Consider the following 21,518-nt stretch of genomic DNA (forward strand, 5'->3'; position numbering starts at 1 on the left):
GGAAAGAAGTCGTGGAAAGCGTCGTTACATTGTTCAAAATGTTGGGATGCGTAACAAGTGTGTACGTAAAAGGCAAAAATGTCTGAAGAAAGCGTTAATGAAATTTACGAAAAGCATTGATAGCAGGCCAGAAAAAGTGTCACGAAAGGGCCACAAATGTGTCAAGAAAGCGTCACGAAAGTGGCGAGAACGTCACAAAAGTGGCGAGAACGTCACAAAAGTGGCAAGAATCACAAAAGTAGGAAGAACGTCACAAAAGTGGGAAGAACGTCACAAAAGTGGGAAGAACGTCACAAAACTGGCAGGAACGTCGCAAAAGTGTCAAGAAAGTGGTGCGGACGTCCAAGTGGCGGGAACGTCACGAAAGTGGCAAAAACGTCACAAAAGAGGAAAGAACGTCACAAAAGTGGCAAGTACGTCAAAGTGGCAAGAACGTCACAAAGTGTCGAGGGAGCGTCACTAAAGTGTTAGACCTGACATAAAATAACGTTGAATTAAGATATTTTTCAGACCTCGAATAAGATTTCAGACTATCTTTGTCACTCGTCTAAGCCACTAATTCAATTTGATTTTGGTTCATTCGATTCACCCGATTCAGGTTTTCACATGGGCACTATATAATCAAACGATGTGTGATCAAGTACAATACCTTTTCGGGTTTTTCCTTTCAACAAAAAAACAAGTAAAATACTTTTTCATTTGCTGGAAAACTTTGTTGAAACAAAAAAAAAAGACCATCACTAATAGATAAAAATGAATATTGCACAGGGAGGGTTGTCAAAGTTCAGAAATGTTTATTGACACAGTGGAAGTAAAGAGAAAGTTTTATTCAAGATTATTAGAAGACAAAGCAGGATCATAGTATTTGAGCATTTCATACAAATAGTGAACAAAACAACAAAAATTAGATGAATAATCACTGCAATTAACGATTATTTGATTACTTCGATAAATATGAGAAATAACAAGAATCGTCTTAAGCATCCCAATTTGTGATCTGGGAACCCACAGCAAAAATTTGAGGAGATCCATACTTGACACCTGCAAATCTTTCTCGAGAGTTTGACAGAAAGCTTCAACTACTGAAGCTCAGCCTTCCATTGCTCGTCTCCAAGTCGGGTCTCTCATTGCTGGGCGCTCCTCCCGATATAGAGTTCTGCCGATCTCTTCGGTGTACATCATATGGACAACTGAGGTAGCTCGCAACCTACAATTTCTCCAAATGAGATGATAAAGAATGTCCTTATTCAACTTAAGGGGTTGTAAGTGGACATGGACCAACACAATAGTATTTAAGAGATTCAACATGTATAAAGATGATCATAAGATCTACTAAGAACTGTCTTTGCATCAAGCAACCAAATTCATATGGGAGCACGTTTACGAATCTTTACCACATTGCACATTTCTTTCGTAGTTCTTTCTAACCTCCATGTCACATATTATATAATGAAGAACGCAAGATAGCTCTATTTACAAATAAACTCCTAACACTAGCAGTACCGATAAAATTTTGTCTCTGAGATGATTAGTGTTGAAGATCCAGAATTCGGGATTATAATTTTATACTCTTCTAGTTTAAAAATGCATCTAACTTATCCTAAATACACAATCTAGATACTGAGATAACCAAAGCGCTGAATACATTGACACTCATTAATCATTATCATGATATTGATAATCTTTTGAATAAAATTAAACTCACCATCTTTACAAGTTTATTCTGCTATTATTCTTGTGATCTTATAATTAACTCGTACATATTTTGTCCGTCAAATGACATAACAAGAGTGGTCAATTATGTATAAATTTAGGGTTAATAGATTTCCGAGAGGCACATATACGGCAAATCATCAGTCACTTGACTCGACGTTTCAGAGGTGGTAAATGTATCGAATTGTGAGAAATAAACCTTGATACAGAATACAAAGAAATAGGCAAATTTGAACTCCAAACAGTGGAAGAAACAATTTCTTAACCACAGTTGTAAGTAACACTCTTATTTCAAAATGCTCCAAAGAACAATATGAAGACAAAACTAAGGTGTCAAAAAAATTTGACTGTAATTACCTGCTTCTTCGGAACATTATGAGCAGGATGAAGCAACAAGGAACGATGACCATAAACTTGGTGAGGATCTTATCTAAATCACATTCTGTTGGTTATGTTGGTATGAGTTGTTGAGTACTTTCAGTGAGCTGAAACCCTTGCTTGCGCATTTCATTAACCCATCTATGAGCCTCCCCTCTCATACCATGTTTACAAAACCCATGTACGATAATATCATAAGTCCAACGATTGGGTTGAAACCCTTTTCTGCACATCTTATAAAATAACTTGCACGCATAGTCCATTGTCTGGACGACAGTTAGTCTTCTCAACAACATATTGTACGTAAAGATGTTAGGAGGAAAGCATTGCTCGATCACTTCGTCCAAATTCTCAAGATGTTGGTCCACTCTGATTCCACCAGAAAACAAACCTACTAGTTGCCCAAGAGTCAAAGTGCAAGACTGAGATGTTTCTCCAGTCAAAGCTCCAACTCGAGTCCAAGTTTGATAAAGTTGTCGATCTGCTATAGAATGATATAGAAGTACATTCCCAATGAAGGAAGAAGCTTGACGACCAGAGGCTTCCAAGTCCTGAACAACCTCTACCACTTTATCATATTTCTTAGTTACACAATATGTGCGTACAAGCTCCTCGTAGCATTGAAGACTAGGAATTAGTCCTTTCTCTTTCACCTCCGCCAATAATTCCTCTGCAAAATCTGGCTTATTGACTTGGCAGAGACCAACTACCATAACGTCGTAAAGTTTCCTCCCTGTATTCTCTTTCTTCCACGTACCAAATAAATCCAAAGCATCAGAAATTCTCTCACTCTTTAGACAGCTCTGAAGCATAAGAACTTTGGTACCCAAATGAACCTCAACCCCTCTTCTTTTCATCCTCTCAAGCACTTCCCTTGCAAGCTCGGGCCTTCTTGCATGCCCAGCTCCATCAATGAAGAAATTGTAAACCTGAAAGTCAGCTGCATTCCGAGATAACTGTATCTCTAATAGGTTTACGAATTCGTGTTCAGCATTATCCGAATTACATACTGCATTAATAACAGCTCTATACAAACTCCTAGTAGGAGTATGACCATTTTCTTGCATTTCAATTAGAAGCCTAGAAGCCATATCCCCGCGTTTTGACCTGTTAAACCCACGTATCAAATCGATGTATGTTGACCTATGGGTTGTCTTACTAATTCTACTCAGTTCCCCATGTATCAAATAACCATCTTCCACCCTACTTGCCTTGCACAGAGCTGAGATAAATTTAAAACAAACAGAATCACTAGGCGTAACATTCTGTTCAATGGCAATAATAATCAATTCTTTCATCTTATCCAGTTTTCCTTCCCTGCACAAAGCATCAGCAAGAATATCAAAGGTCTTCTTCCCCGGAAAATAACCCTTTTCGATAGAATCTCTTAAAACCGTATATGCCTCATCGACACTACCGTCCCCACAAAGCGTATTAATAAGATAATTGTAAGCCAAACTATTTAAAGACAAATCAAACTCCGATCTCGAATTATACAACTCAAGTGCAACGTCAACCATTCCCGCCTTACAAAAGAAGCATAAAGAGGCATTCATAGTAACCTTATCAGGGGAAATTTTCACTTCCCTCATCTCCATCAACAAATCACAAACTTCTTGAAGCCTGTTTTCCCTCAATAGCCTACAAATCAATATATTGTATCGGAATACATCAGGCATATAACCCTCCAAGAACTGTTTATTTCGCAAAAATTTCATAGCTGCGTCCAGATTTCCTGCTTGAACAAGATCCCTAATCCAAACATTATATGTTTGTGGCATTGGAACCTTTCTCAATTGCCAAAAGTCTTCCAACAACTTTCCAGCTTCTTCAAACTTGTTAGTTTTACAAAGTGAATCAACAAGAACTCGCAACATATAATCAGTAACAATACCTCCATTTTTCTCTACCTCCCTAAGTAATTTTTCAGCTTCTTCCAATTTATTCTGTTTACAGAAATTCTTTACTCTTATACATGTAGTTATCTCATTCTCATAACCCCTCATTGTTATTTGCTCTGAAATAACATCAACCACATCAAAACAACTTTGTTCAACTAATGCATTTAAAAATACATGATAAACAAAAGGATCTAAATCGATCCCCTGAAACCGCATTTTACCAAACAATTGAAGTGCAATATCAGGTTTACCTGCAACAGCATAACCCATCACAAGAGTATCATAAAACCTAACATTATGAAGATGTTTTTGATGCTTATAAGTTTCTAAGAAATCTAACATCAAAGACATAAGCTTTTCTCTTGATAAAATTTTGAAAATTGCATTAAAAGTAGCCCGAGTGTGATTATACCCATGTTGTCTTCCAGCCCAATCAAAGAACTTCAAACAAGATAATACATCTTTCCCATGATTGAAAACACTCAAAACAAATTCTTCAGAAAGTTTCAATCCTAATCTAGAAAGAGCCAATTCTGAAGCTTTTCGAGTAGCCAAGTCGTCATTTTTAGGAGCTAATATCTCAAAAATTTGATCAATTAAAGTATCGTTTTTGCGTTTAAACCAGTCCTTGAATGATAAAGCAACTTCCTTTGAGTTAAAATCACTAAAACATTCAGGTGGTGCTGTTGGTGGAACTAAATAATTGAAAGTAGAAAAGGAAGAACAAATGATGAATCTCTTCACACTGATTGGTGATGATAGTAAAACCCTAACTGCTGCACATCTTGATAACATCTCTATCTTCTTCACCACCAATAATTTAGCATAAATTAGTAAACCCTAGAATTCAAACACTACTACTTTCTCATAAATGCGTAAACCCTAGAACTCAAACGGCTTTCATCGTATCAAGATCTTACTTTACTAAGAAAACCTGACGAGTTTCGTCAGGTTTCGTCAACTTGATAGAATTAGAACGAAAAGAAGAAGAAAGAAAGAAAGGAGAGGGGCGCTCGATCCGGTTTAGGGCAAAATGACAAGTCAATTCTTTCAGATTCGATTTGTGGAAAGAGGGGTTTAATTTTAACCGTTGATATCACCCAACGGTCTAGATCACATTATAGTATAGGACCGGAAGGTAGATAACGGGTAAACTTTAGGGACCTTACCTAAAATCTTAAATTGCTCTCTTTCTCTGGCTTGTTCTTTTGATCTTGAACCAATTCGATTAGGGCATCATCTTCTCTCGGTAAGTTGTTTTTCCTTCTTCGTCATCCCCAATTTTTTTTTCTCTTGCTGCTAAGATTTCGAATAACCTAGGGTTTTGGATTTCTACCAATTGACGTAGTGTCTCATGTTCCAAACATCTGGTTATTTCTCTACTCTTTTCCTTTGTTGGATTCTCTTAATCAATATCAAGTTCACATTTTTTAGGGTTTTCGAGTTCTCTAGCTAACTTAATTGCTATAAGTTTTCTATAGGTCACTACAGAGACTCAATTCATGATTTTCTCCCATTTCTTTTTCAGATTAAAACCCTAGATTAGTTGTTCGATAATGGGTACGGAGGAAACGAAAGATTTGTTGAAAGGGGTTGACTGGAAAAATGTAGGTGGGGAAGTAAGTAATTCAAGTAGTAGTAGTACTGGTATGTCTGCTGGACCTATAACAAAGAAGCGACTTCCGAAAAAAATTAGGCAAGTCCCTGAATATTATTTCCTACCAAGGAGATCACTACCCTTTTCGATTGCATTTTACGGAACATGTATTGCTGCTGGAGTTGGAGCTGGTATGCTTATAGAAGTTTGGATTAACAAGAAAATTGCAGGTATTTTCTCTCTTGTTGAACTGAAACTGTCTATATGGTGCCAACTATTAGCATTATACCACATTGCCTAGCCATTAGAATTTGCGAAATAGATTAGTCTTGGGCAGTTCTTTACTTGTGATCCGGCTTTTAGGGAGAGTTAAGCCCGTTGGATTCTAACATGGTATCAGAGCTAGTGACTCAGGGTTAGGTAGGGACTTAGTAACCTTATCCTTGCATGGAGGAGGAATGTCGACCGACCCCAGACTTGGAGCATTACCTACATCGCCTAGGCATTACAATTTGCAAAGTAAATAAATCTTGGACAACCCTTTCCTTACAAGCTGGTTTACATACCCAATGGGCTCTAACACCAGCCACCCGTGGCTGGAGTTTTCACAACTTTGTTTCTTAGGTCAAGGGTTCGAGGCGTTCTCTGTTCTAGGTCTACACTCTCTTATAAAGTCTGGTGACCTCTACAAAGAAAAAAGTTTCACTATTTAGAACAGATCAATATTTGTTAATTTATACCTAGTAAATTTTTGTTTGTTATTTAAGTTTCTATGGTCCTTTATGTCTCTCTACATCTGTTCATTCACATGAAACAACTTTTCTTTATCTATGATCTGGTTGCTATAGAATTATCCTGCAAACAATGTGTTTAGTTAAGTCCATCTTCCTACTGATATCAATTTCTTTTTTGTGATCCAATGCGGTAAGGTTTATATAATGGGAAGTGTTACAGTTACTTGGAATTTTACTCAGAGCTTTTATGACATAATCCATCCTCCGATTTTAGAAATCTGAGATCTTCCGAAAATAGTTGACTGGAGTATGTGATTAGGATGATCCACGTCAACCTCCGAATGAAACTTTGTAGCGAAGCAGAATTTCCCTTGGATATGGAATAGACTTAGAAGAAAACATATATTTTCAATTCTCTATGGTCATAGATATCCAATGTTGTAATGTTTAGATCATGGGAAGTGCTACAATTACTCAGAGTTTTACTCGGAGCAGGCACAATCCGTGTCATTGATTTTAAAACAACGAGATTTTCAATAATAGTTGAGTATGTGGTCAAGGCGATCAAAGTCAGTTCTAAGTGAAACCACAGAGAAGCATTTGCCTGATTGACTGAGCAGACTACCCATATTTTGGTTCTCTATGGTCGTAGATATCACATGTCTTTGTATCCGAACTTTGGGTTATTCACTTGTATGTCTTCCGCAATGTTGGAACAATAGTAGATGAAGCTGATCAATTTAGTTTAGTCGGATATATTCAAATTTCACTAAATGGTGAAATTTGCTCTCTTGTCGGGTTAATTCCTATAAGACTCTGATGCATAGGTTCCTATTAAACTATTAGTTTGAATCTAATCAATTTTTGTTTGAATTGCAGAGGACGGAGGCGTTCTTTGGGAGCTGGAAAAATAGTCGTGGAAGATCACTGAGAGTCTTCGATGCATTTACTCCACAACAAAAAGGTCTAAATGTTTTGTTTTGTGTTATTGTTTGGGAATATTGTACCAACCAATTTCTAATGAGGTTTCAATCGTCTCATATAGTGTGCAGAAATAATCTGAATTTCTTTTTGGACATTATACATCATTTTATCCACCAAACGACTTAGAAAGTCGGGTTGGATCATCATTTCACACAAAAAAAAATTTAGCGACATTAACCACCTTTTACGTATTTCAGCAATGAGCAAATAAGAACACAAAGTCATTGGGGAAATGGGTTATGACGATCATTGGCCTTTTGTTGATGACTAAATTCCTTAAGAAGAAAATGACATTGGAGTCACAATAACAAAGATTGACTAACAAAAAGTATTCTCAAAATTTTAGGAAGTTGAAAGGCATTAGACATAATAAAAACGAAGAACAGAAGACTTTTGCATATGGAAACAACATATGCCCATCAATTTCCCCATCTACAAACCCCAAAACTAAGGCAAGAAGAAAAAGGACTTCCAATATTCGTAGTTTCAAACATCATAAACAATGATGGCATCCCAATTTATATTAAAAAAGAAACAAACTAAGGAACCCATTAAACGTATAAAAATATTCACCACACAATTTACTCTACCATGGACAAGAAATCAAAATAATATGAACACGATATAAGAAAATGGGGTAGTTGGTCGTCGTTTCACAAAAATGATGAAGGTGCCGATTATATGGGGAGTTTGGTGACATCGATGACATCGGTGTCACTAAAAAATATGGGTTTGGTGTGCATGAGAGGACGATCATTTGCTTCTTCTTCGTCGTCCTCAAGATCGGAGGTGCTAAGATTAATGCAAGAGCACCTCTCTAACGAAGCAAAAAAGGTTGAAGCCAGGCTTATTCCAACCCAATTCATCACTTGATCCAGTTTTTCACACGAAATGAAGCTCGAATTATCCATCTTAATTTCTTCTTTTTTTCTCTCTTCTTCAATGAAAAGGATCAAGAAATTAGAAATCTTGCAAATGGGGATTCCCACCCACAGAGGGGAGGAGGTGTTGGTTTCCTAAACAAATGGAAATCAATTTGTTTTTTTGGAAGTCGACTACGATCTACGATCTACGTATGTCGTTACATTTGGCACTTGATACATCATAGATGTGATAAGCTCGATAACCGCCCACTCAAACACTAACAGAACCGGGCCTATAGCCCAACAAGACATGGCCTAAAGCCCAACAACATTATTTACACCCTAATAATCCCAATTCAAATAACCAAAGATTCCACCTTCTCTGGGATTCGAACCTAGGACCTCCAGGGATTTCTGGAGTTTATGTCAACACCTTGGAACCACTTGGGCTACCAACTGTTGACAAATGGAAATCAATTTTTTATAACCAAGGATCTAAAAAAGGGGCAGGGTTTGTATTTTCATGACAATTTTTAGAGTTTAATCGATTCCACATTTCAAAGGGTGGTTGATAATAAACAAGGAAGTCCCATATGCACTCTTTTTTTTTTTTTTGCTAAGGCCAACTCTGGAATACCTCAAATATCGATGGTAGTTCGGTCCATGTTATTTTAAAGTTAACCACTATTCAATCCAAAAGGGTTGGTTATCTAATTGTTGAACCACTATAAATTAAGAATACATCTATAATTTTTCAACAAAAAGATACATCTATAATTCAACATCAAACAGAAAATTCATTACAAAAAAGAAGTGGTTGTGCTTGATCGTTATTTAATCTTTATGTACTTATCGTAAACACCAAAGCGCATCTGGTGTAGTGGTATCATAGTACCCTCCCACGGTACTGACCAGGGTTCGATTCCCTGGATGCGCATTTTTACCTTTTCTTTTTTTACATTAACATATATATATTACCCTTATTATCACATATATTACCCACATGAGATTTTTAATATGTGAGAAACCCCAAGAACTGAAAACCATTGAAGAACAAAAGAGCTGGTTTATGGTTCTATTCCCTGGATTCAGAGACTGTGATTGTTCTAAACTTGTCGCTGCCCACATCAAATGCCACTAATGCATAAGGATGCGAAGACATACTCCAATAAATTACACCATTCACATAAATAGATTCATCTGATACTTCATACGGTGATGGGAGTTCAATTATTCTCCATTTATTACCATGGCGGCCCCCTATGATCAAAACCTCACAAATAGTAAAACGGGTGTGAACATCAGCATAACATCTGTAGAGACAAACCAATTTGTGCACATTAGTAGCAGGATCAAAACCAAATCCGTAGTATCTGTTTGCAACTCGATATTTATATTTGGAGCGAGGACTGTCAAGCTCGTCGTATAATATCTGTTCTTTTTGGTTTAACAATTCGGAGTGAAACCATGGTGATAGTTGTCGAGTACTTACGTTGTATACACGAACAGAACATTCTGGTGGTGTGTCAATGAAACATATCAAGCCGTTTACAGGTTTTGAAATCTCATGGTAATAGGGCGAACCTCCCTTCCTTATTGTGTCAAACCCTAGTTTAATGGTGATTTGTTTGTCTTGAGAAAACATATCAAGAGCAGCTGTAATGAACACGCTTTTGTGACGAGGCGGATAGCATGTAACAATACGATTACGACCCAGGTTCCTGTTTCTTCTCAGTCGTAGTATAGGAAGAATGATAAGTAGACGAGGGCGTGTTTTGGAGAGGGAGAGGTGTGAATCAATAAAGTGATGATTATTTTGAATTAAGGGATACCAATTACGACAAACACTTTTAAACCTGACAAGGGATTTCACTTGGAGTCTGGTTAGTATCTCAAATACCAACAAATTATCATCATGAATAACAACACTATTACTAGTACTAGTAGTAGTATTCAGAATAGAGCGATTATCATCATCAATTGTTGGCTTATAAGTAATAGGGTTACCTCCTCTGTTGTTGCTGCTGCCATTCTTCTTCCAAGTGTGACTTGTTTTTTTTTTACTAGTAGTACCAGCAAAACAAGGAAACTTTGATTTGATGAAAGTATTCTTCTTCTTCTTCTTCTTCTTTATCACCTCCTTATTGGGATTAAGAACAGCAGCAGCAGTAGCTGATGGTTTCTTCCTAGTATTGAACCCTCTCTCCTTTCTGTTAGCCATTATTGCCTGATCGTTTTCAATAGTTAATTAAATACCCAATAAACCCTAGAGAGATCTGGAAAAAGGATGTACAGAAAATTAATAACCTTGAGAGATCGTTCAACAGAGTTTGTGCCACCTCTACCTGTCGGCGACGGACTGCTAGCTCTGAGAGCCGTTTAAAAGATATGATGCGGGCGAATGTAAAGTTTGGGATGGGCTACTCTTTTCCAAACCCGTCTCACAGCAACTCCGACGCCAGTCTGTCTTAGGTCGAAAAAACTACTTTTTCACCCAAAATTTTTAACCTCTGCTCAGCCTCAAAAAATTCAGCTCCAACCCCAGCCGACTGCCGTTGGGACCTCCGCCCCAGCCGACTACCGTCGGATGGCCTGGATGAGGCCAAAAATTTGAATTTTTGGCCTCAGCTAAGCCCGCGTTGGAGATGCTTTCATTAATAATTTGGGAGCCGCTAAAGGCACCATAAGGAATTGTTGTTCACGTCGGATGCCTATTAACACCCACTACGTACTGGGTGCCGAGGAATCCAGGTTGGCTAGGCCCGGCCTGTACAGGTCCGTGTCGTCCTTTTAAACAACAACACTTGTAACGAGGCAAAAATCTTCATTATTTTGTTAAGTTTGTCTTGAATTCCTTCTTTTCTTTTGTATGTAGATATCTTTGCATGGACTTTATATAAACTCAAGAATATGTCTTGTGTTTTCTATGATGGCAACAGAGCTACATCTGAAAGATAACGATTGATAACAAGACCGGTGTTACCTGTATGTCTAAGGTTGATGTCATGAGTCCATTACTTCTCAACCCCAAAATTCCATGGGCTAGAACAAAAATGTTATATTTCAATGAATTGGTGAACATAAACTACTCTTTCAGGGTTCAATTTCGTTTGTTTTCCTCTTATTTTTTTTATAAAACTTGCCATTGCTTTTCTAAAAGATTTTAGTCTATGATAATCTTGAACCAAAGCATTCTCTTTGAAGCTAGAAATCCCACCCCGAGCTCTTAAATTTGATTATTCAAAATGGTTTCCAAGGATTATTAAAGTATTTTAAACTGATCAATTATGTGTTGGAAGTCGTACTTATCACTAATCGAGACTTGTTGGAGCTAATAAATATTTATGGTGAAAGCTAACAAGTTATTTCAATCAATATAATGGTTAAGCCCTAAGTAAAATCTAGAAATAAGAAAACAACATATTTTCTCTACTCAATTTAACAGTAGAAATTTTATAAAAATATTTGAAGAATTATTTTTTAAATGATATAGTTTCTCTATTAGTGGGAAATTACAAAAAATATAATGAAGTTTCGTGATTGAGCAACAACCCAACAAATGGAAAATTCATGGGAAATTACTAGCCCTATTGCGGTAGGGCGTCCATAAGAGAATCTCCAGTGTAGAATAATCCATATGAGCATCTCCAAAGCAAAACTCAAACAAATCTTAATTCATCTGATGTGTCAACTGCTAATTGAGATTCTCATTCTTACATGGCGAAATTGGACATCCTAAATTCTTTTGTGTCTCCAATGCAAAACTCTGAATTGACTTTTTTTACTTACTTGACATGGTTATTTTGTAAAAAAAAAAATTGTTATTTTAAAATGTACGAAGACTTGATTTCTATTAGTTCAACCTCAAGTATTGATGAGTTGTACAATTAGAGATATCTCAAAAGGCCACTCTAGAAATAGAGAGTCCTCTTGCGGTATTTCTATTTAACGACCTCAAATCATCTCAGAGATCTAATTTGAATTTTTCATTGGAGAGTTTTCAAGAAAAAATTCTAAAAATGTTATGTGGCACTCAAAGTTCTTAAGAGTGAGTGTTGCATTGGATATGCTTTAAACCTCGTCAGACTGAGATGAACATGTCGACTTTTCTATCACCTTATTCACACTCCATTTTTTTTGTCCTTCTGATTTTCAACATATGATTATTTGATTTATGGGAGGTTTGCCCCAATGGCTCCACACTTCAGACCACCAAGATGAAAATATAAAATGATAATATGTCAAAAGAAACATATTTAGTACCATACGAAGAGGAGCCTAAGACATTTAAACATCGAACCAATGATGTAAAACTCTCTTCTCTTTTTTTATGAAAAAAAATGTTTTTTTTTTAAGTGGAATTCTCTACCACTGTAGATGATTTGTTTTGTTTGGAATTTTCTTCAGTTTTTTTGGTATTGGTTATATCTTCATAAACATTAAGACTAAAGGGTTTAGAAAGGTTTATTCAGTCCAACAAAGTACAATAAGTCTTTCCCCCTATCGTATCTTACTTAAAGCTTATTCAATGTTGGAGCCTTTAAGTCTTCGAATGAAACAAGATGGGTGTAGAATTTGACGTTCTCTCAAAATTGTAACACGCAGTGTTATAAAAATAACATCCTATCTTTTCGAAAACAAAAAAAACTACATTATTGAAGAAAATATGTTGGCTCCAAATGAGGAATTATGATCATTTTGAACCCCCAAGTCCACCCCTCTTTTAACAAGCTCGGTCCAAACAATTCTCAGGCCCAAAGCCAAGTTAAGAATCGGGGCTCTTTTGGATACTAAAAATTAAAGGGTTTTTTGAGCTTACCCCCTCAAAACTAATTGGTAATTGAGTTTACCCCCTTTAGTAATTGGTAATTGAACTTACCCCCTTGAATTTAGTATTTTTAGCAAAACTACTAAGGACATGTTTGGCATAGGACGATAAAATTACAAATTACAAATTACAACCAAAATCAATCTTTACTAATTATATTCCCGAGCAAATCAAACAATAAAGTAAGGTGAAATCTCTACTAGGAATCATATTGAAGAATAATTATTCTTGGTAGTCACAATTATTTCATGTACAACAAACACAACCTTTGTATTTTTGTCGATAATAGTAAGTCTAAGGGGGAAAGCTCAATTACCCATTATTGAGGGGGGTAAACTCAATTACCAATTAGTCATGAGGAGGTAAGCTCAAAAAACCCAAAATTAAATAACCCATCTTGTCTACTAACAGATTCAAACCCCAACTGAGTCCCTAACCACTGAGCTAATACATCGATTTTGGTCAAAAATCTAGATCTATATTTATCTATTTGAACTGGACTAGTCTGTTAAACTCCAACTAAGAGGCCCCACAAGTATGTCGCAGCCGCTTTGAGCTTGGACTGCCCTGCTTTTTAATGCCAGTATATGAACATTTTTAGGACACCGTGCTCTATTTGAACTGGACTAGTCTGGTGTAAGTAATCGAAGATACAACATTGTGGTCCACCACTTCTTGGTGGAGTAGTTGTACAATCACTCACAAAATTAGGAGGTCACGAGTCCGATCTCCACTAGAGTTGAAAACATGTGACGCATAGAAATTATGTTATTAAAGGTATAAATAATGGAAGGTGGAGTAGTTAAATGACCTTAACAATAACAATAACAATTATGTGCATATTCCATATTTATGATGTATCATAGTCAAATGTCATATGATGTAAAATTGGCTATTGTATTCGAGTAGTCACGTTGGTAAAAAAATTATATTGTATAGAAGCATCTTCAAGATATAAAAGAAAAGTAGACTAAATCCACCACCCTTTGGTGTAGCGGTAGGACATCCCTCTAAGTCCATGATGTCTTGGGATTGAGTCTGGTGGAAGTAATTTATCACCAAAATTTATTCCGTGTAATTTAGACATTAAATAAAGTAGATGTTGTTGGCCTCTAGGCTCTTTCTTGTCGGGCTTTAGGCCTCTTTAATAATTGGTTTAACTTAGGCGGTTGTCGTGCTTATCACATCTTAATGATGTATCAATGTCTTGTAACGACTAACGTAGATAGTAGACGATTTCTCAAAAAATGAAAAACAGACTAAGAGATTTAATATCACCTCAACAACCAACCAGTCCGTTTGGTGTAGCGGTAGGACAAAGCCCATGGGGTCTTGAAACAAGTTTCGGTGGAAACAATTTATCACCAAGATTTATCACATGTAATTTATCACGTACTAAAGATGATCCACGAAAAAAAGCATCCAATTGGGAGCCTGAGTAGGAACCCTACTTAAAAATGTTCCAAACAGAAAAACACAAGCCATATATGATATATCTAGACCACTTTCATGATTATCAAAATTTGAAACTTCCTCCTCAACAAAAAAAAAAAATTTGAAACTTCCAACTTCATTCACATTTGGGGTCAAAGATGAAACCAATACAAAACAAATTCGAACAGTCAAGATCATTGGGTCAACTCCTAAGCGCCCGAAAATCATGGTTGTTGTTCCGTTGATTTCTTACTCATTTTTTTTGCCCTGTCTATTGTTACATATAAAATGAGCCTGTAATTGATAAAATAAGGATAGAAAAAATCTTCCATTTAATTTTTAGATGACTTTTGAGAGTAAGAAAACCCAGAACTAGTTAAAGGTCACCCAACAAGATAAGCACCCACCTATTCATCACATATTCTCTCTAAAAATTGATAGGATGTCTTCTCTTCTGTCATCTTACCTCTCCACATTTTGTATACACGGAGAATTGAACAAGAAGTTTCTATATACATTTTAATAGTTCATTATGTTGACAGAAGTCTAAGATGGATGAGCGAAACTCCACAATCAGATTAAGACACCACCAGTAGGACTTTGTGGGTTTTCTTACTAGCTTACAAAAAGTTCTTTGATCTCATGAAACCAAAAATTATTTTCAATATTTCAGCCTTTAAATCTTAGAATTTAAGATCTAGAATTGAAGTTCAGAGTTAAATACCTGAGTCGCTAACTTTCTGTTTTTCTCCTAATCTCATCCCCATATCGCTCCGGACTGTCGAAGGAAGAGATGAAATAAGGGAGCAGGTTGCAGGTAAACTGCAATCCTTTGGAAGTGAATCAAAAGGTTAATTAGCCAAATCTCAAGGATGATACGTAATGGCGAGCAAGCATTCAGTTTTCATTTTATAACCACTGAAATGCCCATGAGTATTGATCTTAGTGCTGTACATTTATCAATGGGAATTGGTGAACTACATTCAGTTCAATAGTTGGTCTTTCTAAGCTAATGGTTCCTTACTTCAGTCTAAAATGCCTACTCAGGTGTTATAACTCGGGTCTCAGGAAGGCAAAGCATCTTAAAAGTAGAAACAGCAAGTACCTATCTGTTAATCATGCACAAAGTTTTAAATTTCCTTAGTAATATTCATTCAGCTACTTCGAGATTACCTTGTTCTTGTCCTTTGCAAACAACATCCGCAAATCACCCATGTAAGAGAGGCTACATGTCTTAGCATAGAGATCTTCCTACATTGTAAAAAAGATTGCACGACACATTCTTGTAGTGGTTGAATTACTGATTTTTGATATCAAATTAAGTCAAACCTCACTGAACTCTGACGGCAAAAGGAGTAGGGCAGCAGAAGTCGCAGCCTTCAAATGAACTGAGTTTACGTTTTCTATATCGTTATTATCTGCAAGTATATGAACCTGTAGGTAGGGGATAACTTATATCAGTACTGTTCCACTAAAGATGAGGCGCATAAAAAAGAAAATTAAAACCATGTAGAATAGATGATAAGATGATCACAAAGCAAAGACCACTAACAACATCAGAATCAGCAAAAGAACAAAAGAGAGAAAGAAGTTGCATATATTATTGAATTTCAACTATGGAATAGACGTTCTGTTATGAACTAACATGTTTCAAAAGTTGGTGCATATTCAACATCAGACTAAAAGATGAACAAGAACACACAGCCAAAAACAGCTCATTGCTTTATTCTGAAGTTCTCTACTTGGAAAAGAGTTGCCAGAAATGTCAGTCTAAGAAGTCACTAAAATGTAGTATTACAATCTTCCCTAGGGGTCATCATCACCCCATTAGGGTTAATCACTTTTAAGAATATAAATCCGTCACAAACATTGGGATCATACACCATGCGAAGCGTAAGAGTAAACTCAGAAAATCTCAAAATGGGGAAACGGGCTAAGCATATTATTATGTGGTCATCTACTTCATCTTTCTATTTTATTTTTTATCTACTTTTAGATCACCTATAGTGATTACATTATACACCTTTTAGATCAACTATAGTTACACTGTATACAAGAAACTAACCTAGAGCGCTATTTTATGGTCCTAACACAATTCATAAGCTAGTACATTTAAGATGTAATAAATAACTTCACATTATACCCATTGAAATGAGTGAGTTAAGAAAATCAGTATTCGACACTGGAAAAAAACATATTATATACAACTATCCATGTCACATCTCGCGATTGTCTATAACAAAATAACATGCCTCGAAGTGAGATGACAAAACATATCACTAGATAGGACTTCACAAGAAACACTAGCACGTAAGTAAAGCTTACTGGTTTTTGCAGACGGCCTCTTATGTAAAATCTCTCCCAACTCAATATATCTTGAACCAAGTCATGAATTCGAACAACACCATACTTGACCATCTGTAACATGTTTGCAACAAAGATGATTACGAGCTTACTCGTCACTTCATTTAAATTCATTATATGCTAAAAAGTAAAATATTCACCATGAAATAAAAAATTTAATTCTGAATGAACGTGGAAGGTCATTACCCTGCCTTCCAACTAACAAATGGGTTAAAGTGTACTCCTACACCAATTTCATCGGCAACTTGAGTAATCTAACAAAGTGAACAAAAATACCAATTGTGTTTTAAATGGGAAATATACAAAATCCAAAACATTATGACAGTGAAGAAATACATGGCACCAGTTTCGCCCCACCAAGGTGCACCACCCATGAAGCATAGTGATTCTTGTTCATTTTCAGATTCTGAAAATATGATTAGAATTCATCACTTTGGTGTTTGTTACAAGTGAAAAAGAATATAGTACTGTAATTCAAACTTACCTCTGAATGCCATTGCAAGGAATCCGATACTCCAATAATGTAATCTATCATTCTACTCCAAGAAAGCAAATCTTCAGATAAATGAAACACCATTGAAACTGCCCATCTATTACTTGTGTTTTGTTTTTTCTCGTTGTTATCTGACTCGTCTGAATCTGAATAGTCTGACTCAAATGAACCCAAAATCAACCCAAATTACTTGTTCAAACGAGTGAAACATCACGAGTAAGACAGATACACCGGACGTGGGAAAAAACAAACACCACCCTAGTCTACAAACAAAACACGAAAAACGATCGAAGAAGAAAAAGGGAAAAAACCTTGCCACTGTTATGAGACGAAAGAATTCCACGGGGGGGGGGGGGGGGGGGTAATTTCTAATAGACCTCCAAGCTCTGCTTTCTTCACCATTCTTAAAAGCCAACACATATAAGGTTGCTCAATTTTCACTACAAGACATTGAAGTTTTCAGTACAGACAATGGGTATACATGAAATTTGAATAAAATGTGCATACAAAAACATGAAAAGCAACCATCTTCAACAACATTAACTTCTGGATGACCTTTGAAGAATTATCTAAAAACCAAAGAGTACACAACAAGCTCAAGCGAAAAAAAAAAAAAAGTTTGCTGGTTCGTCTTCAGTAAAATGCAATTTGAAGGAAAAAAATATTGGTGATAAGTTTATACCAAATTCTTATAGGAATTTTGCCGAACACATGAAGTGCATATAATCCCTCTTCTACTCTTTTCGTCGGAAATCAACACCTTGTTTTGTTCATCTACATTTAAGCATCTCTCTCTCTTCTACAACCAACAAAATTTCTCAATAACTTTGTTGATCATAACTTTCTTTTAATTCTGAAATCTCGTTTTGATTAAACTTTCTTGTTCTTTTTAAATTTATCATTATGATGTTTCATGTTCTTCTGATTTCATGTTTCATTTTACTTCTTGTGATTTCATGTTTTCTGATTTCATTAAATGTGTTTGGTTTTGAAACCATACTTCCGATACACACAAAGTTCTGCCAAAACTAATATGTTGTGAGTGTCACGTTTAAACACTTTTCTTTATAATTTTGAAGCAACACAGAAAGCTACTTGTTCGTTTTGCATAAATATCATGAAACATAAACCAATGTGTTTTGATTGTATACACAACTTCAGACACAAACATGTTCGTTTAGGATCTTTTTTACTCTCTGCAACATAGATCGTTGTGTTAAAAACTAAAAAAAATTCTGTGGATTTTTCACTAAAAAATTCTTCTTTTAATAACATTGTTTTTGAAGCATTATTCATAAATAGAAACATGTCACTTACTATTATACCCCACAAAATAGGATTGGTGAATGAAGTATCTAAAAACAAACATCTAAATTTGAAAATAATTCAGCCAATTCAGATTCACACGAAAAAAAAAAACAAACAACACCGTATAATTTAAAGAATTTGAATAAAAAAATTATATTGTATTAATAATTTCCTCATCAAATAAGTTAAAGGATATAACTTATTATTAGAACAACTTGAAATATTGATACTATCCTTTAGTGTTAACTTACCAACCTAGTTGACTATATCCCCTTTCAACAAAAAAAAAAGTTGACTATACCCCCCTTATGAATGTCCTTATTAGAAAAATGTCAATTGATCCCCCTCTGATTTATGGTTCTATTAATGAAAAATCCTCTAAAAGGGTGGAAACCTAAACACTCTACCCAAGGATTGTTGGCTATGAGTTGTGGAGAGGAAGGAGCCGCCTGAGTTAAGTTAAAAGGAATTTTTCCTACATATATTTGGATTAGATATATCTGAAAATTGATGAATACACATCTTCTATAAAACAAGTGAGATGTGTCTAATAAATACTAACAGATAATATTAGAAACGGAAAAAGAAAAAAAAAAACTGATAGAGTGAAGTTGATCTCAGCCACTTCTATGAGGGAAACCAACTGATATTGTGAAGTCAATCTTCCTGCAATAGAGTTGTTCTATTGTGATCGCTAACATGCAGAAGGCTCTCAGAGAAAGTACTAAGAAAAGTTCCAATACCTATAGGCGGAACTGAGGAGGGAATCCCACTTATATCAAACTTTGTCAAGCTACCCTTCTTCCAATTGTAACAATAGATAGACGATTGGTTATTCTTCCGTGTGCCATAACCAAAACATGTTAATATTATCTTGTCATGCGATCCAACAAAAGTAGAAAACTTAACTTGCAAATTCTTCCCCAAATCAAAAGGCAATGTTAAACTACAAGCTTCATTCCATCTTCTATTATTATTAATACATGAACCGGACGACCACGTTCTATTCATCTCCCCATCCTCATCATCTTCATATACATACATCTTGAATAAATCAGTGTTCGTTCTAATTATCATAGCTAAACGCCCATCAACTTCAAATAAACTAACCTTCTCATCATGGGAAACATATCTCTTGTCGTTAAAAAATTCAAGGTGATCAAGCATGGATTCAGAGACTGCGATTGTTCTAAACTTGTCGCTGCCTACATCAAATGCCACTAATCCATAAGGATCCCAAGCCATACTCCAATAAATAACACCATTCACATAAATAGATTCATCTGATAGTTCATACGGTGATGGGAGTTCAATTATTCTCCATTTATTACCATGGCGGCCCCCTATGATCAAAACCTCACAAATAGTAAAATAGGTGTGATCATCAGCATAACATCTGTAGAGACAAACCAATTTGTGCACATTAGTAGCAGGATCAAAACCAAATCCGTGGGATATGTTTCTAACTTGATATTTATATTTGGAGCGAGGACCGTCAAACTCGTCGTATAATATCTGTTCTTTTTGGTTTAACAATTCGGAGTGAAACCATGGTGATAGTTGTCGAGTACTTACGTTGTATATACGAACAGAACATCTTGGTTGTGTGTCAATGAGACATATCAAGCCGTTAACAGGTTTTGAAATCTCATGGTATAATAAGAGCGAATCTACCTTCCTTATTGTGTCAAACACTAGTTTAAAGGTGTTTTGTTTGTCTTGAGAAAACATATCAAGATCAGCTGTTATGAACAAGCCTTTGTGAGGAGGCGAATAGTATGAAATAATACGTCCACGGCCCAGGCTCCTGTTTCTGGGATATAAAGGAAGAACGATAAGTAGACGAGGGCGTGTTTTGGAGAGGGTGAGGTGTGAATTAATAAACTGATGATTATTTTGAATTAAGGGATACCAATTACGACAAACACTCTTAAACCTAACAAGGGATTTAACTTGGAGTCTGGTTAGTATCTCAAATACCAAAAAATTATCATCATGAATAACAACACTATTACTAGTACTAGTAGTAGTAGTGTTGGTATTCATCATGAAAATAGAGGGATCATAATCAATCGTTGGCTTATAAGTAATAGGGTTACCTCCTCTGTTGTTGCTGCTGCCATTCTTCTTCAAAGTGTGACTTGTTTTTTTTTTACTAGTAGTACCAGCAAAACAAGGAAACTTTGAATTCATGAAAGTATTCTTCTTCTTCTTCTTCTTCTTGTTTATCACCTCCTTGTTGGGATTAAGAGCAGCAGCAGCCAATGCTTTCTTCCTACTAATGATCTGTCCTTTCTTTCTGTAAGCCATTATTGCCTGATGGTTTTGAATAGCTAATTAAATACCCAATAAACCCTAGAGAGATCTGTAAAAAGGGTGTACAGAAAAGTAATCACTTTGAGAGATCGTTGGAGTTGCAGTTGCAGAGAGAGGGTTTGAGGTTTTATAGAGGGAAATTTTATATACACACCGTTTTTACCCGCCACACTCACATTAGGGTTGACTTGGTCAAATTGATTTGACCAAGCCAAATTTCACTCACACTCACCAAGTCAATATTGGTCAAGCTCATTAACAAAAACCTAAAATCTTCACTAACTTCCAATACCTAGGCATTCCTTCATTAAGGCCATATTCAAATTCGTAAAGGTTTTTATTGGTGTTTCAATGGTGAAAACAATGGAAAAAGGGGAAACTTCACATCCTTATTTTGATCCAAATAAAATTATAAAGACTGAAGAATTACCCACTAAAAAGGTATGCAAACATCTATGAATCTTCGTCTTAAGTTTTCTTAAGTGAAAGTGGTGTTATTCTTGAAGAGCAAAACACAATGAAGGTAACCTATCGGAGGTATCAGACCGACATGTTGCACTACAAGTCGACACGAAGCCACTGACATGTAATGGAACTACTCGGTT

The 21,518-nt window shown here is 35.9% G+C and overlaps 4 protein-coding genes and 1 non-coding gene across 7 annotated transcripts; 2 read left to right on the forward strand and 3 right to left on the reverse strand.

Annotated features, from left to right (window-relative positions):
* Nucleotides 1-808: 808 nt before the first annotated feature.
* LOC147553062 (Pentatricopeptide repeat (PPR) superfamily protein) lies at nucleotides 809-5,250 on the reverse strand. Of its 2 annotated transcripts, XM_086668819.1 has the most exons (3): nucleotides 4,405-5,026; nucleotides 2,071-4,243; nucleotides 809-1,207 (listed from the first exon to the last, which is right to left on the reverse strand). In XM_086668819.1, the coding sequence occupies exons 1-2, from the start codon at nucleotides 4,406-4,408 to the stop codon at nucleotides 2,163-2,165; spliced, it is 2,085 nt and encodes a 694-aa protein (XP_086524945.1). In that variant the 5' UTR covers nucleotides 4,409-5,026; the 3' UTR covers nucleotides 809-1,207; nucleotides 2,071-2,162. The 2 variants fall into 2 exon arrangements, with proteins under 2 accessions (XP_086524945.1, XP_086524944.1); XM_086668818.1 differs by having other exon boundaries at nucleotides 2,071-5,250.
* Nucleotides 4,735-7,363, forward strand: LOC147553063 (uncharacterized). Of its 2 annotated transcripts, none has more exons than XM_086668825.1 (3): nucleotides 4,735-5,241; nucleotides 5,521-5,819; nucleotides 7,203-7,363. In XM_086668825.1, exons 2-3 carry the CDS (start codon nucleotides 5,549-5,551, stop codon nucleotides 7,235-7,237), a joined length of 306 nt encoding a protein of 101 aa, XP_086524951.1. In that variant the 5' UTR covers nucleotides 4,735-5,241; nucleotides 5,521-5,548; the 3' UTR covers nucleotides 7,238-7,363. The 2 variants fall into 2 exon arrangements, with proteins under 2 accessions (XP_086524951.1, XP_086524952.1); XM_086668826.1 differs by lacking the exon at nucleotides 4,735-5,241 and adding an exon at nucleotides 5,269-5,362.
* A 1,673-nt stretch (nucleotides 7,364-9,036) lies between these two features.
* Nucleotides 9,037-9,107, forward strand: TRNAG-CCC (transfer RNA glycine (anticodon CCC)). The gene has a single exon. It is a non-coding gene; the product is annotated as a tRNA-Gly (tRNA).
* A 138-nt stretch (nucleotides 9,108-9,245) lies between these two features.
* Nucleotides 9,246-10,798, reverse strand: LOC147553065 (putative F-box protein At1g32420). The gene is made up of 2 exons (XM_086668678.1): nucleotides 10,478-10,798; nucleotides 9,246-10,397 (listed from the first exon to the last, which is right to left on the reverse strand). Exon 2 carries the CDS (start codon nucleotides 10,389-10,391, stop codon nucleotides 9,246-9,248), a length of 1,146 nt encoding a protein of 381 aa, XP_086524804.1. The 5' UTR covers nucleotides 10,392-10,397; nucleotides 10,478-10,798.
* A 4,143-nt stretch (nucleotides 10,799-14,941) lies between these two features.
* Nucleotides 14,942-21,041, reverse strand: LOC147553066 (uncharacterized). Its single transcript, XM_086668679.1, has 10 exons — nucleotides 20,994-21,041; nucleotides 19,341-20,913; nucleotides 17,620-17,729; nucleotides 17,281-17,475; nucleotides 17,140-17,202; nucleotides 16,992-17,050; nucleotides 16,758-16,860; nucleotides 15,762-15,866; nucleotides 15,606-15,683; nucleotides 14,942-15,280 (listed from the first exon to the last, which is right to left on the reverse strand). The coding sequence occupies exons 2-10, from the start codon at nucleotides 20,905-20,907 to the stop codon at nucleotides 15,149-15,151; spliced, it is 2,412 nt and encodes an 803-aa protein (XP_086524805.1). The 5' UTR covers nucleotides 20,908-20,913; nucleotides 20,994-21,041; the 3' UTR covers nucleotides 14,942-15,148.
* Nucleotides 21,042-21,518: the final 477 nt, after the last annotated feature.

Source organism: Eschscholzia californica, unplaced genomic scaffold, assembly GCF_041429995.1.
Source record: "Eschscholzia californica isolate CP2 unplaced genomic scaffold, dmEscCali1.0.p SCAF_3, whole genome shotgun sequence".
Taxonomy (NCBI): domain Eukaryota; kingdom Viridiplantae; phylum Streptophyta; class Magnoliopsida; order Ranunculales; family Papaveraceae; genus Eschscholzia; species Eschscholzia californica.